The sequence below is a fragment of the Cnephaeus nilssonii genome (assembly GCF_951640355.1).
Source record: "Cnephaeus nilssonii genome assembly, chromosome: 2".
Taxonomy (NCBI): Eukaryota; Metazoa; Chordata; class Mammalia; order Chiroptera; family Vespertilionidae; genus Cnephaeus; species Cnephaeus nilssonii.
Window position 1 is genome coordinate 3,076,536 of NC_137073.1, and position 17,576 is coordinate 3,094,111.

Below are 17,576 nucleotides of genomic sequence, written 5' to 3' on the forward strand. Positions count from 1 at the left end.
GAGTCAGGAGTAGGCGTATATGAGGTCGGGACTTATTGAGACCTGGCACCACATGTGTTATTTTCGGTGTGTTAGAAGTACAAGACCATCTTTACAGGGTTCTCATCTGTCTTCTGATGACATCAGAAGGGTTTCAAACAGCCTGGCTGGGAATTTGGGTGAGTATTTGCGCAAGAATGATAAGGTGTTTGCATTAGGTTATCTGAACTTTTACATCCACTTAAATTCCTCTGCTGTTTGACATTTTAATGCTTTTTCTATATATCTTTCCTAAGAAGCAAACTGCTTTAAAAAAACCAACTTTGTATTAAAGAACAGTGTCAAGTAAATCAGTGGCAGATGCTTTGCCTATACAGTCTTTGCCCGAGTGATATGTGTCTTAACTGTATTGCTAATCATTTTCAAATTCTCAGGAGGTTGTAATGGGAGTAGACTATAAATTTCTTTGGTCATATAAGTGGTGATGATAAACTCGCACTAGCAGCTCCTTGTCCCTCTCTTCAGGTGTCTGGCACCTGTAAGTAACGCTCTTGCCCACATGCTGGCCAGGTGTTCTCTCCTCTCACTTTACCTCTTTCTGCTCCAACTAGATGATGGCACCAGCAACAGTGACCCATTATCTGACCTCTTCATTCATTTGTTCTTTCTTTATTTCTTTCCTTCATCTGTGTATCTATTTGTATTTGAAAAACTATTTAGTATAGTTATGTTTCATAAAGAGACAGAACCCTACAGACCTTTAGGGCCAGAGGAGCTCTTACGAATGCTTTGGTCTCATTTCAGATGGGCAGGCCCATTGCGAAGTAGTCAGGGACTTGCCCACAGCCACTGCCAATTTGCTGAGGTGCTAGTCCTGCACTGTCTGGTGTGGCCATCACGTGTGGTTTCTGAGCACTTGAGATCTGGCCAGTCCAACTGAGCTGTGCTATGAATATTAAAAATACAGTGAATTTCAGAAACTTCATACAGATAACAGACCAGAAGCTACCTCACTAATAATTATTTAAATACAGATTATATGTCGAAATGGTATTTGGATGAATTGGGTTAATCAAGTATAAATTTTGCATTTTTGATTACCTTTTTGATTTATCCTTTGGCTCACATGGATTTCGATTGGACTCCATTGAACAGGACTGCTCTAGACCTTCCCAACTCTGTGATGTTTCTGACAGCTCCTCCATGTGCTAGTTTTCTCCAGATTGAGAGGCTGGAGGTCCCCAACTGGAGAGGCCTTCTCTGCCAGCTTTAGGAGTGGGAAATGCAGGTGCTTTATTTATGCTGCCAGCTTGCTCGCCATACGCTGTGCCAGCAGGCAGAAGTAACCCATCGGTGTTTCCTTGGTTGCAACAGTAGTAGTTTGTTTAATGTTCTTTGATACAGGTTCTACTACTACCTACTGAAGTTTCTCTAACTGTTTAAAAATGTACTAGAGGCCTGGTGCACAAAATTTGTGCACTGGGGGCAGGGGGTGTCCTCCCAGCCTGGCCTGCATCCTCTAGTGTTCCGGGTCCCCTCAGGAGATGTCTGTGGGGATCGGGCCTAAGCCAGCAGTAGGACATCCCTCTCATGGTCCAGGACCCCTTGCTCCCTACTGCCCGCCTGCTCGCTGCTCCTTAGCACTGCCACGGAGGCAGGAGAGGCTCCTGCCACTGCCGTTGCGCTCACCAGCGGTGAACCTGGCTTCTGGCTGAGCGGCGCTCCCGCTGTGGGAATGCACTGACCACAAGGGGGCAGCTCCTGAGTTGAGCATCTGCCCCCTGGTCAGTACGCATCATAGTGACTGGTTGTTCTGGTCGTTCTGCCATAACAGTCGCTTAGGCTTTTATTATATACACTAGAGGCCTGGTGCATGAAATTTGTGCACGGGGAGTATGTGTCCCTCAGCCCAGCCTGCACCTCTCCAATCTGGGACTCCTTGAGGGATGTCCAACTGCCCGTTTAGGCGTGATCCCCAGGATTGGGCCTAAACTGGCAATCGGACATCCCTCTCACAATCCAGGACTGCTGGCTCCCAACCACTTGCCTGCCTGCCTGCCTGATCGCCCCTAAGTGCTTCTGCCTGCCAGCCTGATCAATGCCTAACTGCCCTACCCTTCCAGCCTGGTCGCCCCTAACTGTCCTCCCCTGCCGGCCTGGTTGCCCCTAACTGTCCTGTCCTCCCCAGCCAGCCTGGTCACCCCCAACTGCCTCACCTGCTGGCCCAGTTACCCCTAACTGCCCTCCCTTGCCAGCCTGATCACCTATAACTGCCCTCCCCTGCCGGCCCGATTGCCCCTAACTGCCCTCCCCTGCTGGCCCGGTCATCTCTAACTGCCCTCCCCTGCAGGCCTGGTCGCCCCCAACTGCCCTCCCCTGCAGGCCTGGTCGCCCCCAACTGCCCTCCCCTGCAGGCCTGGTTGCCCCCAACAGCCCTCCTCTGCAGGCCTGGACCCGCCCAACTGCCCTCCCCTGCAGGCCTGGTTCCCCCCAACTGCCCTTCTCTGCAGGCCTGGTGGCCCCTAACTGCTCTCCCCTGCTGGCCTGGTATTCCCCCCCCCCCCAATTGCCCTCCCCTGCAGGCCTGGTCTCCCCCAACTGCCCTCCCCTACAGGCTTGGTTCCCCCCAACAACCCTTCCCTGCAGGCCTGGTTGCCCCTAACTGCTCTACCCTGCTGGCCTGGTCGCCCCAACTGCCTTCCCCTACATGCCTGATCCCCCCCAACTGCCCTCCCCTGCAGGCCTGGTCCCCCCCAACTGTCCTCTTCTGCAGGCCTGGTCGCCCTCAACTCCATCCTCTGCCGGCCCGGGCACCCCTAACTGCCCTCCCCTATAGGCTTGGTTGCTCCCAACTGCCCTCCTCTGCCAGCCTAGTCACCCCTAACTGCCCTCCCCTGCTGGCCTGATTGCCCCCAGCTGCCCTCCCCTGCAGGCTTGATCACCCCCAACTGCGCTCTCCTGTTGGCCATCTTGTGTCCAGATGGGGACAGCCATCTTTGAGCACATGGGGGCAGCTATCTTGTGTGTTAGAGTGATGGTCAATTTGCATATTACCTGTTTATGATATAGGATTATCTGCCTGGCCCCCAGAAACATTCGAGTTTGCATGTACTGTAATAATTTTTTCTTCCAATTTTTATTAACTATACAAACAACATTTTAGAGCTAAGTAAGAAAAATTACTAGTAACTTAACTCCCTAAGTAAACTATAAAAGTTCAAGATAAAAGCAGATTTTCATATTCACTTCTAGTCCTTGTCAAAGTTATTAATTAGCACTTTTATCATTAAAATTCTTCCTTCCCCGAAAAACCTTCTGTTATTTTTTCACTTTGAGCAGTGCAATTCAGGCTTTTGTTTTTTTGAAAATAGTTTCTTCTTTTTTCCCCCCTCTTAGTTAAAATCTTCATCTGCATGTGTTCTCTGGTTCCAAGAACTTGAAAGGGAAAGAGATAAACCTTGCGCAAAAATGTTAGTAATCTCTGGGATATGACTCGTTACAATAATTATGAAGGAAACTTTGAAACCCACTGTGCAGAATTCTCCCTGAAGAAAGGAAGTGTGGAGAGAAGGCTGGTGGCAGGTGTGCTCATTTTCCTGTTTGGATCAAGTTCTGACTGATGGGTTTCGTTTCTGAGCCTTTACCTTCAGGAGCTCTTTTGAGTTTAGAAAGACACAGCATCGTTTGGGCCATGGAAAGGATAGCTACTATATTAGATGTAAAGGCATTCATTTTTCTCATTACTTCTAATTCAGCATATATGTGAAGAGGTTATCTGCTCTGATAAAATGTTATTTTCATCTTGGGAGAAATAATTAGGTTTATTGTGGTTCTTGTCATCTTCCCATCTTCAGTTTTCCCCATGGTTGATGTGGGCCACAGCTGGATAAGCAGGGCCTTGAACTCACCTGGCCTGCCTGGTGCCTGCTGAGATGACATTGCGTAGAGGCCTCACTGCTACTGCAGAGACTTGGCAAGTGACAGACTCGTTGGTTTCCTCCCTCCTCCTAAAGTAGCCAAAAAAAGTCAGGGTCGGAAAAATCACTGTGAGAAAAACAAGTGGGAACTCGAAGGAAAATCCTCTGCTGTTTGTCACATCAAAGTCTGTTCTGAATGAAATTCCAAATTCTGAATTCATTCCCCATGTGGCAGCCAAATGCTACAGTATAACTCACGTCATGTCATCCCTCCACTTAAAACTCTTCGGGAGCTTTCGTAGCACTTAGAGAAACACTCAAACTCCTCTCTGAGGTCGCCACCTGTGTAGCCTGGCTTGTGGTGCCTGTCTCTCTCCTTGCCCCATTGGCTGACTTCCTGTTCTTTGATCGTGTCAGAAGTCATTGCTACTTCAGGGCCTGTGTATTTGCTGTTTCTTCTTCCTGCAAATGCATTTTCTCCACATCTAGGCATGCTGGCTCCTTGTCATCAGGGCTCAGCTCAGATGACTCCTCTGCAGGAGCCTTCTCTGGCCCCCGTCTAATGCCCCTCCCCACAAGTTACTCTGGTCCAGTACCTGGTTTCATACCATTCATCATGGTGACTGTTATTGGGTGTTATTTGCTTGGTTGTTCTGTTCCCTGTTCATTATGTTTCTTCCGTCACTGGGTGGTAAGTGTCGTGAGGACAGAGCCTGTCTGTACTGTGACCTCCCCAGAGCCGAGAGCCCTACCTTCCGTTGGTTCTTAAAACATTTGCCTTGCCCCAGCTGGTTTGGCTCGGTGGATAGAATATTTGCCTGCGAACTGAAAGGTCCCCGGTTCAATTTCGGTCAAGGGCACATGCCCAGGTTGTGGGCTTGATCCCCAATGGGGGACTTACAGGAGGCAGCCGATCCATGATTCTCTCTCATGGATATTTCTATCTCACTCTTCCTTCCTCTCTGAAATCAATAAAAAAATATTTAAAAAAAAAATTTTGCCTTAAATAAAGTAAAGCTATAAAGGAACATAACATTTACTTTGCTGTAATGTGATAAAGTCTTACATAACATAAAACTTCTAAATCTTTTCTTGAGCTGGTAAGCAGGTTATTATAGAGCTGCAGTCAATATGTGTACCCTTGGCTAAACCTCAGTTCCCACCACTGGGACGTGCGACTGCCTCAGAGACTGACTTTTGCTTTGGGGTTTCAAGTCACATTGTTCAGCCGTATGAAGGAAAAGAACCCCTCTCCATTTCCACAAGGCAACATTGACAGAGGAATTTCAGAATGATTATTAAGTTTTCTTGTCTGGATCTCCTGGAACTTGAAAAAATGTTTTTTGTGCACAGATTCAAGCCAGGTAAGGGAAAATGGTAACTTCCCTTCCCAATGGAAATGGAACAGTAACTCAGGAACGAATGAAGCATGTGAGGGTATCCAAAATAGGTTCACACTTGAGATTGCAATTCCAAAATATCGGCAGTTGTGTAGTGACTAATGTGCCCAGAGGTTGATCTTGCTGATTCCACAGGAATTTGATTCTCTGAATTGCAGCAGAAAGTAGAACCAGGGGCAAAACTGACTCACGGCACAAGATGAGAGCCAGACAGCCAACGTTCCTTTGCTGTGTTCTGAAGTAATTACCTCCTCCCTTTTTGCTAGAATTCTGAACATATAACACATCCAGGGGTGTGGCCAGGCTCCCACCTGTACAGAAACCACTTAGGAGGAGACGTCGCATGCAGAGGCAGCTAGTGGTGTTGGTGTTGCTGAGGTGTTGGCGTTGTCTGTCTATTTATTTTTCATATTTCTGTACTTTCTTCCATTCCTTATTAAGATGTATTTGCAGCATTAGTATTGGGTGTCATTACGCCTGGAAGTTCAAAATAACATTGAGAAGGCCAGGGCTAGGGGGCAGCTAGCCCCGGGACCAGGGATCCTGACTTCTCTCTGTTGCACTCCTGGTTATGGAGGTTCCAGCCATTACACCTGCATTCCAGCCAGCAGGAGGGATGGAGTGAAGGTCAAGCCCCTTTTTATACAGCTGTTTCCTAGAGGTTGCACTTCTGTTGATGGCCTGGGACAAGAACTTGGGCACATGGCCACACCTAGCTGCAAGCATGGCTGTTTGCCCAGCAGAAAAGTGAGAGTTCTGCCACTGGAGAGGAAGAGAAAACAGGAGAAACTGGCAATTTTGCCACAAGTGACTCAAGTCTGAGGGCAGTGCTGAGCTGGAGCCTAAGTGGCTGCTTTCTCCCCTGATCAAGGCGCTCAGAGGATCCACCCTCAGGTCTGGCCTATGTGCTGTTTGGAGCAAGGGCTTTGGTCACATTTCATGTTACAGTTGCAGGTTCCTAAAGCTTCTGGAATTCTTACAATATCGTCGTGTTACTGGTGGGTATACCAAGACTAGTATTAGAGCAGTGGCTCAGCACGTCGGCCGTGGAGCCGACTGCCTGAGTTGAATTCCAGCGCTTACCTCTGCTTGCTCTGTGCCTTGGGCGGGTTGCTGGATTTCTCTGCTCCCAGGAAGGCTGATGGTAAAGGCCCATCCTTCGGAGGCTGCTGGGGGGTTAGTGAGCTGAGCGCTCGAAGTAGCACCTGGCCCTGAGGATAGCACCCGTTGTCACCAGTTGTTTTCCTAATGCAGACTCTGGATGGAAAGGCTAGAAGAACGAGGCAGCCACCCCTTTCTGCTCCGCTAGCTTTCCCGTCCCAGTCCCAGGACTCCCAGCAGCTGTCACAGATCCTGAGGGTTAGGAAGGCTAATGGGTATTACTTTTGTATTACAGGGAACTTCTCTCCAGAGAATGTAAACGACACGGCCAGAGAAACGTGCTTAAACTGGTTTTTCAAGATTGCTTCCATCAGGGAGCTCATTCCAAGATTGTATCCTTTGTCTGATGATTTTAAAGAGGCAGGAAGCGTTGCACCATGAATAGAAACCCTGACATCGTGGTGAGAAGTTGGCCCCGCGTGGTGGCCGCCTGAGCACAGGCCCGCCACAGTCTAGAGAAGCCTTGGGACCCTGGCTCTCCTCTAGCAGTTTTCCGGTTTTTCCTTTGACCTCCGTGCCGGGCACCAGGCTTTTGTTTCCAGTGAGGGACACCCCCACATTAACTCTTTCCAATTAAATGGTTTGTTTTCAAGTGTTTTCTCTGGTTCCACGAATTTGAGAGGGTCAAGCATCCCCGCACAAATGCCAGTATTGAGAACAGAGAATTGGGCTGATAACACACACTGAATCTTAGTTATCTGCCGATCAGGCTTTCTCTGTAAATCTTCATTGGGAATGCTCAACACCGGGTTTGAATTTCAGCATGCAACCATGAATCAGCATGTGACGTTTTTCAAATTTTGTTTTAAATAGGTACAAAACCTTGAAAACCAAATACAAAAGCCACAAGCCACTAGCTCACTTACTTCTCTGATTGTTGAGAGCCATTGTGGCTCCCTCTTCTGAAGACACACTTAGTTCTGCTCATAAATAGTTATTTCTCCCCGTGGGGAGCGTGCTGTCTGTAAATGTCTTAACAGAATGCTTTTGTAGTTACGTGGAAGCATCCATCCTGAAGTGTAACAAGTTCCTCTCCAAAATGTAAGGCTCTTCCTAAATGTACAGATCCCTAACATTTCCAAAGAATCAGCTCCCCCTCCCCATGGCAGTGTCATAATTGCTGTTCTTATTTGGTTACCTAGAGGCAAATCTTCCATGCACTTTCTTATTTTATCCAAATGAAAACTGAATGGAGTAGAGGCACCATTTCCTCTGAGTTTTACTGATAAATGAGCTCAAGCTGGGAGAGGTGGTTGAGTGGCTCGCTCGCCCTCAGCTCGGCTGGAGATGAGTCCCGGTCGGCCATTGCGGTCTGTGTGGCTTGAGCACCTTGTGTGGCGCCTGCCCTCAGCTCCCTCCTCTGTGAGCAGGGTCCTGGGCAGCGTGCGAGCTGCATGCACCACAGAGCAGCATGGCAGGCGGTGCCTCCACGCCCTGCCATCGAGGCGGGTGGTGAAGACCACGCCAGGAGCGGAGCCTTCGTCCCGGAGCTCCAGGCTGCTCTGGGTCACCGCGGCCATTGTTTTGAGGGCAGTCACAGAGCCGCTGGGAGACCCAGAGTCCTGTTGGGTAGCATGTAGGTAGTAAACTCCCCGATGCTGTGGCCGACTCGGGGCTCCACAGCAGTGGGCTTAGAATCTAGTGTACCAGCCATGCTTGATGGGATCTAGGGGTGCCTGGGTTGTCTGGGGACAACACTGGTGTGGAAGGAGCAGTTATTTTGCTTCACCAGTTGGTGTAAGGTAGTGCCCCAGGCAGAGGGAGTCAGTCCCGTGTTGCAGGAGAAATAAATACTGCACAGTTCCCATGCTGGGGGCTGCTGGCGCCAGCCGACGTGCGGGGTCAGGTGCTGGGAGGGAGCAGGGTCCCAGACGGCCAGTCAGTGCTAAGGAATACACTGGAGTGGACGAAAGGAGGATTACAGTTGTGAGTATGCAAAATAAGAGATTATTCTTATTACTTGTTCATTATTGTATTATTTATTTGTATTACAATTGTAAACCTCATTTTTCCCACCCCTGTAGATAATGGTGAGAATATGGAGATCAGGGGTACCCATCCACAGGAAATAACTGGAGGACAAAAACTGGTAAAATAGTAAAATACATGTGACCTCAGCAGGAAAAAAGTGAAGGTTAGACTCCCGCACTTGGAAATGGTAAAGATGACAGAAACCAGCGAACAAATGAATCATGAGTGAGAGAAAGGCTGTTGGTACAGAGCCTTAGAAAACTGACAGTTTGACCTTGGTTTCTAAAACCTGACTTCCTCTCCCTGAATTTGGGGAGTTTGGCTTTGTCTTTATTTTAAAAATGAGAGCCCAGGGAGCTCTCCTGTGGGGTGTAATGCTGCCTTCTTTTGCTTCTGACAGGGGTATCTCAGAATGTCTGCCCCGCCTGACCTGCATGATTCGAGGGATCGGAGACCCGCTGGTGTCGGTGTACGCCAGGGCCTATCTGTGCCGGGTAGGCCCTCAATGGCTGCGCTCCCAAAGGTGGCAGCCTCCCGTCTCCTTCAGTGTTGGCATGGGCTTCTGTTTTCTTTTCTTCCAGTCATTACTTATCCCCCCTCTTCCACCTCCACCCACTCCCTCACCCCCACAGTCACCACACTTGTTCCTGTCCATGAGTTCCTTTACTTTTTTTTTTCTCAACCCTTCCCCTCCTCCCCCTCCCACCAGGGCTGTCTGCCTGCACTCTATGAGTCTGTCTCTGTTTTGCTTGTTAGCTCAGTTTGTTCATAGATTCTACATATGAGTGCGATCATGTGGTACTTGTCTTTCTCTGATGCTTATTTCACTTGCATACTGCTCTCCAGGTGCATCCATGCTGTCACAAAGGATAAAATTTCCTTCCATTTCATGGCAGAGTAGTATCCATCCTGTAAATGTCCCACAGCCATTTTATCTGCTCATCTCCTGGTGGGCACTTGGGCTGTGTCTGAACCTTGGCTGCTATAAATAATGCTGCAGTGAACACAGGGTGCATACTAGTATTCTTTTGAACTAGTGTTTTGGGTTCTTCAGATAAATTCCTAGAAGTGGAATTGCTGGGTCATAAGGCAGTTCCATTTTTAATGATTTGAGGAAACTCCATACCGCTTCCCACAGTGGCTGCACCAGTCTGCATTCCCACCAGCAGTGCACGAGGGCTCCCTTTTCTCTGCGTCCTGGCCAGCACTTGTTTGTTGCTTTGTTGCTTTGTTGATGGGAGCCGTTCTGACAGATGTGATGTCTCATTGTGGTTTTAATATGCATCTCTCTGATGATAGTGACATTGAGCATCTTTTATATATCCATTGGCCATGTGTATGTCCTTTTCGGAGAAGTGTCTGTTCAGGTCCTTGACCCATTTTTAATTGGATTGTTTTTTGGTGTTGAGTTTTTTAAATTCTTTATAAATTTTGGATACTAAGCCCTTACCAGGTATATCGGCGAACATGTTCTCCCATTCAGTGGGTTGTCTTTCATTTTGTTGATGGTTTCCTTTGCTCTGCAAAAACTCTTTAGTTTGATGTAGTCCCATTTGTTTATTTTTTTCTTTTGTTTCCCTTTGCCTGAGGAGACATATCAGAAAAAATATTGCTATGAGAAACATCTGAGATTTTATTGCCTATGTTTTTTTCTGGGGTTTTTATAGTTTTGAGTTTAATATTTAAGTCTTTAATTCAGTTTGAGTTTATTCTTGTGAGATTGCAGACCCGTCCCAGGAAGAATGGTGATGAAATGTACTGTATCTATTGAAATCATTTTAGCAATCCAGTGCTAACTAAGAAACATTCAAACCTGTAAAGAACTGTTATGAGTTTATTTTAGCCGAACTGTCAACAGTTGCCCAGAAGCAGAATCTCAAGGCATTGAGCGAATGCTCTGGAGAATGGTGGTTTTTCACCTATTTTTATAAATTGTGGTCAAAGGAGGAGATGTAAATGGGTTACATGAATTCCATTGGTGATAGATTAGGGAGGCAGGAGAAAGCAAAACAGCAAACCTCTGGAATTGGATAAAAAGTAAAATGATAGACGTGTACCTCTTTGACATTGGTGGATGCAGGGTAGTTAACAGGCAACAGTTTATAACAATGAGGGGGTTTGAGGTCTCTGCTCTGGACCATCAGTTGTGCCCTGAGGAATCCGGAAAGAAGGGAAGTTACACGTTACCCTAACATTATTCCAAAAGTATGTTATCATAGATAACAACAGCAGGCTCAGTTAAGATAAAAATTGATCTTTGTCAGGGAAGATACTGGCCTAGGACATGACTACCCACCATAAACTGCTTTTTAATTAAAAAGTTTTCATTTCAGATCCCCCTTTGTGGTCACTTTAGGTCTGAGTTTGCAAGGCTGCCATGCAGGCCTTCTCTGACTAGTCAGGTCAGCATGTGGCCCCTTTCCTCACCACCAGCCCGTGCATTAATTCCCCTGATTGAGGAGTTGCTAAAAATTTTTGACAAAAAGAATGAGACAGTGCACATTAGTAAGAATTCTTACAGTTTGCAAGTGACAAAAATCCAGTTCATACTACTCTAAGCAAAAAGAGATTGGTCTGAAGAGCCTCGGGATAGTGTGGGTGTGGCTGGGTCCAGGGCCTTAGAGCATTGCCAAGATCCATGCTCTCCGTCTCCCTCTGCTCCGTTTTTCTCTGGACTGACTGTGTTCCGAGGCTGCTATTTCCACCCGGTGACCCATAGTAGCTTCAGGCTTTCATCGTTCAACGTAGGAACCCCCGTAGAACGGAGTCCCTTTTCCCGGTAGTTCTAGTGAGTCTCCTGGCTGATTCACAGTGAACCATCTTGGGTCACTCATCCGGTACTCCTCCCTGGAACTCAGGGTGGCCGGGTCCTGCTCTGCCCCAAGCTCCTGATCTGAAAGTGTGATCCCGCCCTTCCAGCCCATGCCACTGCTTGCCCACTGGGCCTGTGTTTGCTGTCACAGGACAGATGATTATTTTCTTTCTCAGATGTAATTAAGTGGAAGGAAAGACAATAGAATCCAAACATAGTAGAACTGGATCTGACAGCCATAGAGCTGCCCTTGGAATTTAACACCCGTGAGTTGCATAATCCTTCTCAGGAATTCCTCACAGCCATCTACAGTAGGAATCCTCACTACTGTTAGTTAATCTTGGAGCTTCTGGGGAGTGAGGAGAGTAGCAAAAATCTGTCCCTGTTGGAAAAAACCAGGCCCCAGAAAAGCAACTTTCCTTGCGAAGTTGATTTTGTGCTGAAGCCAGCAAGTGTTTGAGCAGCACAAAGGGACATTTCGATGCTTCGCTTTGTTTTAAGCACGTGAGCTCCCTCCATAGCTCAGACTGCACACTTTCACTCAGCCTCAGGCCTCTGGCACCTTCTCTCTGATAGCAAATTCTTTCAGCTGGAAATGCTAGTCTTTTCTTAACAATGAACATAGAAACCAATGGATTATAGCAAAGAATGAATTCATATATTTTAAGAATGCAACAGTGAAGTCTCAGTTGACTCTCTTGCATACCATAATCCATGTGTGTTTATCACCTTTCAGAGAGGAAGAGAAAATTGTACCCACAACCTTGAAGTACATTCCTCCTTAGTGCTATATTGATTTGTCCTCCTGGCCATCTGTTCAGAAATACATTCATTACATCTGGGAATCTGCAAAGATGATTACTGCAAATATTGTCCCTTATTTATTAAAAAGAGCTCTGTGAGCCCTAGCCGGTTTGGCTCAATGGATAGAGCGTCAGCCTGTGGACTGAAGGGTCCCAGGTTTGATTCTGGTCAAGGGTACATGCCTGGGTTGCGGGCTTGATCACCAGTAGTGGGTGTGCTAGAGGCAGCCAATCAGTGATTCCCTCTCACCATTGATGCTTCTATCTCTCTCCCTCTCCCTTCCTCTCTGAAATCAATAAAAATATATTTAAAAAAATAAAAGAGCTGTTGCTTTTTAATGAAAATGGTATATGTTTATTTGAGTAAGAAAACAGGTAAATATAAAAGAATAAAAATGAACTTTCTGGGCTTCTCTCTGCCTGTATATAATAATATCTGTGTGTATATTTTTTATTTACAAAAATGACACCATACTGTGTATATTATTTGTGGCCTGTTTTACCATAGTCAGGGTCCTTTCATTTTGTTTGTCTGCAGGTGGGAATGGAAGTAGCCCCACATCTGAAAGAAAGTCTAAATAAGAACTTTTTTGACTTCCTCCTCACATTCAAACAGGTAGGAGAACACCATCAGAACAGCTAATTGATGTAGCAGTTGCTCTGCCAAATTGAGGTTGCTTAATGCTCTTTAGATGTGTAAACCCTGGAAATCACACTGGCCTCTAGCACAGGCCATTGGAACGTGTTGATGGCACTGACCAGGCAGAGAGAGCTGATGTGCGTTGTGGACAGGAGGCTTCTCCAGTGGATCAGACTTGCTCTCTAACGCCTGGGCTCTGTCTTCTCGGGCTCCTGCTTTGTGCAGCGCACATTTCCAGAGCAGCTCAGCTTAGCGACATGGAAAGCTTTGCTTGTTTTTCTAGCTTTGGGAAAAAGCCCTGGAAAACCAGGCCATTTCGGTCAGGGTCACCCACATACTCACAGGTGTGCAGTCGTGAGCTGCATGGGCTGTTTCTCCTGCTCCTTTCCCTCGTGTCTCAGTGTGCCTTTGGTCTCCTGTAGATTCATGGGGACACAGTACAGAACCACCTGGCAGTCCAAGGGGTGGAGCTCTCATCCTACCTCCCCTTGTACTCACCTGCCATGGACTGGATCTTCCAGTGCATTTCCTACCGTGCCCCTGAGGTAAGTGCCATGCGCGTCGGTGTGAAGGTCACATCGAGGGGCAGTGCTGGGCTCCTCTCTCCTCAGTTCTGTGGAATGACCTCTGCATCCGTGGGCCCCGTAGGGTAAATAGGGCCCTTTCATTGTAGAGGGCTCACCACTGCGGCTGGTCAGCCCGCAGCACTTTTCCTAATTGTCTTGTTAAAACTCTGAGATGGGTGTGTGGAAGTTCAGAGAGGCCAGTACTTACAGATGGTCACACAGCTAAAAAGTGGTGTAACTGCACATAAATCCAGGGAAAAGTTTATTCTGTGGGGGAAAGAGAAAAAGGGGCCTTTTCTTCAGAACAAGGATACATAGTACAAATCAAAACTCAAGTATACCTGCCTTTCCCCAGACACTGCAAACCACATTGGCAGCCCTAAAGAAAAAGGATGTAACTGACTAAGCAATATCACTCTTAAGAATATCACATAGAAATGATTGGACCAGTACACGACCCACACACATACATGCATAGGTGTGTTATCAGAGAAAACGTGTCTCGCCTCCCCTGGTTACTGCTGGGGATAGAGTCCTTGCAGTATCAAGAAAAGGAATTTTCTGAGACTCGTACAGGAGGATGTGATATAGTAAAAAGCTTTATTTTTTGTGGAATTACACCCCTGGGTATTCAGAGTCCCATTTCCCCTAGTCCAGTCCTAGAAGAAGTGTGGCTGGGATTTTAGAGCTAAATCAGAGCCAGTGTCCCGGATGTCCTCTCCATGTTGGAGCCGGGTTCAGTTCAGCACCAGGCTAGTTGCAGTCCATCAGTTCTTTGTGTGTGGAGGTCTGCATGGCTGTGGGCCACGCGGGAGAATACCAGGAAGCCAAGCAGGACCATGAGCCAAGCGTGCCAACGGGAGCCAAGAGAGTGAACTTCTTTGTTCAGGGATTAGTGTCCCAGATCTTCCCGTGCTTGCGTGGACTTTCCCAGTGGCTTCTGCCCCAGGTGTGACTGACAGGCAAGTATGGCCCCTATGTCATCCAATTTTTGGGGCATGCGTCTGTCCACTCTTTGTTGGATCCCTGCCCATGTTTTAGGGAACATGCATAGAATGTCTGGTCTTTCCTTTGCTGCTTTTGTTATTAATTACTAGTTAATTACAAGGGTATTGTTTCCCCTTTAGAGAGAGGGAACCTCTTTGTAATCTTACAAAGGATGAGTAGACAAAGGTCTTTATCTTTTTGTGGCTGCTCCCTGTTTTTAAGGGGCGTAGTCCTGCCAATCCCAAGGCCCAGAGGCTCTCCCCATCTGACAGAGGAGCAGCAGCAAAAGGGGAAGGAGCTGCATGCAGGGAAGAGGGGTTTTGCAAAGTCCAGGTCTGTCTGATGTCCCTGGGAGATGGCATCCTTGTTGTATTCAATAAATGACAAGCTTGACCAGAAGTTTAATTGGCATCATTCAAAAGTGAGGAGACTTACAGCAACTACAAGTCATGCGAGAGGTAAAAACCCATGTGATAAAGGGAAAGGCTAACTTTCAGTGTCTCCCATTAGGTTAGGGAGTGGCTTCCTGGGAGGCAGGTGGGTCCCCCCTGTCTGAGGCCCTCTTGTCCACCATACTTAAATTAAGCCAAGGGAAATAGTCTTAGGTTTCCCCGTGAGAAACTGTGGGCCTTTCTGTCTGAATCATGTGGGCAGAAAAGGGAAAGGAGTTTCAAGCGAAGTATATACTTTATTGACCATCTATCCTTTATTGACTCAACTCTAAATCCAGACTGTTGAGTACATATTTCAGGAGACAGTGATACCGATGGCTTCTAAAGTGAGGCCTGTATTGTGTGAGCAAGTACTTAGGTAAACAAGGGTAGAAGCAAACATTCTATGAAAAAGAAGGAAACAAAATACTAATGTACAGACTAGCTCATAAGCCAGTGGAGAAGACTTGCAGATGCAAGGCCCCTGATGGAATGAAAGAACACAGTGATGATGAATTTGGTGGGATGCGATGGACCCTTTTAAATGGTAGTGACTCATGCAGAAGATCTGTCTCTCCTTGCTTAAGGGTGTTCACAGTACAGTGCTGAATGAATACAGGAGGCTGTACACACTGCTGTGCATGTCCTGAGTGTAGCGTGGCCTAGTGTCCAGATGTGGGCTCTGGAACTTGGGTGCTGGGCCTGAATCTCGTCTCTGTTTACAACCGTCCAGATAAAGCAGAGGCCAAACCATGTGTCTGTAACCACCCTGAGCCTTTCTCTCCATCTGGAACAAGGGAGCAGAAGAATTCCACTTCTAATCTGGTGCATGGATGAAACCCGCCAGCCCAATTGCAGTGCTTAGGGGGTGCCCATGTGTAGGGTTTGAATGTCTGTCCTATTGTGAGGATGGCAACATGGTTTCTGTATTCCCGAGAGTGAGCTGGGAGGGTGAGATTTTACATCATTTTTCTTGGCCTGTATTTTCTAACTTTTCAGCAAGTATAATGCATTTTTATATAGTTGGATTTTTCCAAATTCAAAAGTATGAGGAAAAATAGGGATATCTTGTATTTCAGGTGGGTTTAATACTATAAGATAAATTGGTTTTTAATCAAGCCAGTATACACAGAGGTTATTTGAAAGTTGTAGGCCATTCTCTGCGTTCAAGCATAGTCTCAGTAACCACATGCTGGCCAGGCTCCTGGGCAGAGGTGCCGTGAACTTGACTGTGGACAGGGCCAACTACCTTTCAGCTAAATGCCTGGAACCCATGGACAGACTGACATGTTTGGAAGTGAGGACACTTATTCTCCCCCCTTATTTTAATGAAAGGCAAAATCAGATTTAAAATAAAATGCTCATGTCATAGGTGTTTTTCTTTTTATTTTAACCTTTTGCACTCGGATGTCAAGTGTGACTCGACACGGTTAGCATTAGAATAAAGGAATCTAGAAAAAAGCGAGTGCAAAGGGTTAAATACTGATTCTTAGGGCACTTAAAGAAGGAATGTGAGGAGTCTTAGAAAAAAATTAATCATTTTCAAAACGCAGAAGAATGGATGTCAGTGTAGAGGGCGGTGTGGAAAGTGTATGTGGCGGTATGATGCCTAGAAGCTCAGTGACAGTGGCTGGGATGTGTCGGCAGAGAAGTTAGAGCTGTGTGTGTCTTAACAGGTCCCGCCTCCAAAGTAGGGGATGGTCAAGTTTGGCTGCAGTATTTGGTTATATCCAAGACAGTCCAGGGAAACCCAGCAGAAAGGAGAGCCATGTAGATGCGAGGAAGGAGCGATGCCTTCAGCCACAATATCTGACATCCACAATTCCACATTGAAATTGAAATACAAAATACCTTCCCCCCCAAACATCAGAGTGATTCAAAAAGGCTTTCTTGTTGTTTGATGGCAGGCTTCTCTTCCCCTTACAATTAAAATTATAGTAAGTTAAATAGGATTATGCTTCCCATTTAAGGCACAGATTACACATCCTATCTAATAAAAGTAATATGCAAATTGACCATCACTCCAACACAAGATGGTTGCCCCCATGTGGTCAAAGATGGCTGCCTCCATGTGGACAACAAGATAGCCAGCAGGGGAGGGCAGTTGGAAGAGACCAGGACTGCAAGGGAGGGCACTTGGGGCAATCAAGCCTGCAGGGGAGGGCAGTTAGGGGTGACCAGGCCAGCAGAGGAGGGAAGTTGGGGGTGACCAGGCCTGCAGGGAAGGGCAGTTGGGGGTGGACCCAGGCCTGCAGGGGAGAGTAGTTGGGGGGGACCAGGCCTGCAGGGAGGGCAGTTAGGGGCAATCAGGCTGGCAGAGGAGCAGTTAGGCATCAATCAGGCTGGCAGGGGAGTGGTTACAGGGTGATCAGGCTGGCATGCAAAAGCGGTTAGGGGCAAGCAGACAAGCAGTTGGGAGCCAGCAGTCCTGGATTGTGAGAGGGATATCCCAGATTGGAGAGGGTTCAGGCTGGACTGAGGGACACACATCCCCGTGCACGAATTTCGTGCACTGGGTCTCTAGTGTTAAGTGAAAGTGGACATCCTTGTCTTGTTCCTGATCTTAAGCAAAACGTTTTTTAGCTTTGACCCTTAAGTCTGATGTGGATTGTGGTGTGTTATAGTACCCTTTATTATGTTGAGGCACGTTGCCTCTGTTCCTACTGTACTGAGAGTTTTTATTACAAATGGGTGCTGGATTTTGTCAAATGTTTTTTCTGCATCTATTATCCTTCATTTTGTTTACGTGATGTATCACATTCATTGATTTGTGACTATTATACCACCTTGCATCACTGCGTTAAGTCCCATTTGGTCGTGGCATATGATCTTTTTAATGTATTTTATGGATTTGACTTGCTAATATTTTGTGGAGGATTTCTGCATCTATGTTCATCAGGAACATTGGC

The 17,576-nt window shown here is 46.9% G+C and overlaps 1 protein-coding gene across 3 annotated transcripts in view; it reads left to right on the forward strand.

Moving 5' to 3' along the window:
* The window catches only part of VPS35L (VPS35 endosomal protein sorting factor like), a 144,092-nt gene that overhangs the window by 48,345 nt on the left and 78,171 nt on the right, over positions 1-17,576 (forward strand). For 2 of the 3 annotated variants that reach the window (XR_013814183.1, XM_079783991.1), the window contains exons 10-14: positions 6,693-6,789; positions 7,451-7,498; positions 8,829-8,922; positions 12,582-12,659; positions 13,106-13,228. Coding sequence is in view for 2 of the 3 variants with exons in the window: in XM_079783991.1 (XP_079640117.1) it covers positions 6,693-6,789; positions 7,451-7,498; positions 8,829-8,922; positions 12,582-12,659; positions 13,106-13,228 (440 nt within the window). In the remaining variant the exon portion in view is untranslated. Of the gene's footprint in view, positions 1-35; positions 6,295-6,692; positions 6,790-7,450; positions 7,499-8,828; positions 8,923-12,581; positions 12,660-13,105; positions 13,229-17,576 lie in introns of those variants that run through there. The other variant, XM_079783992.1, reaches the window with a different exon arrangement.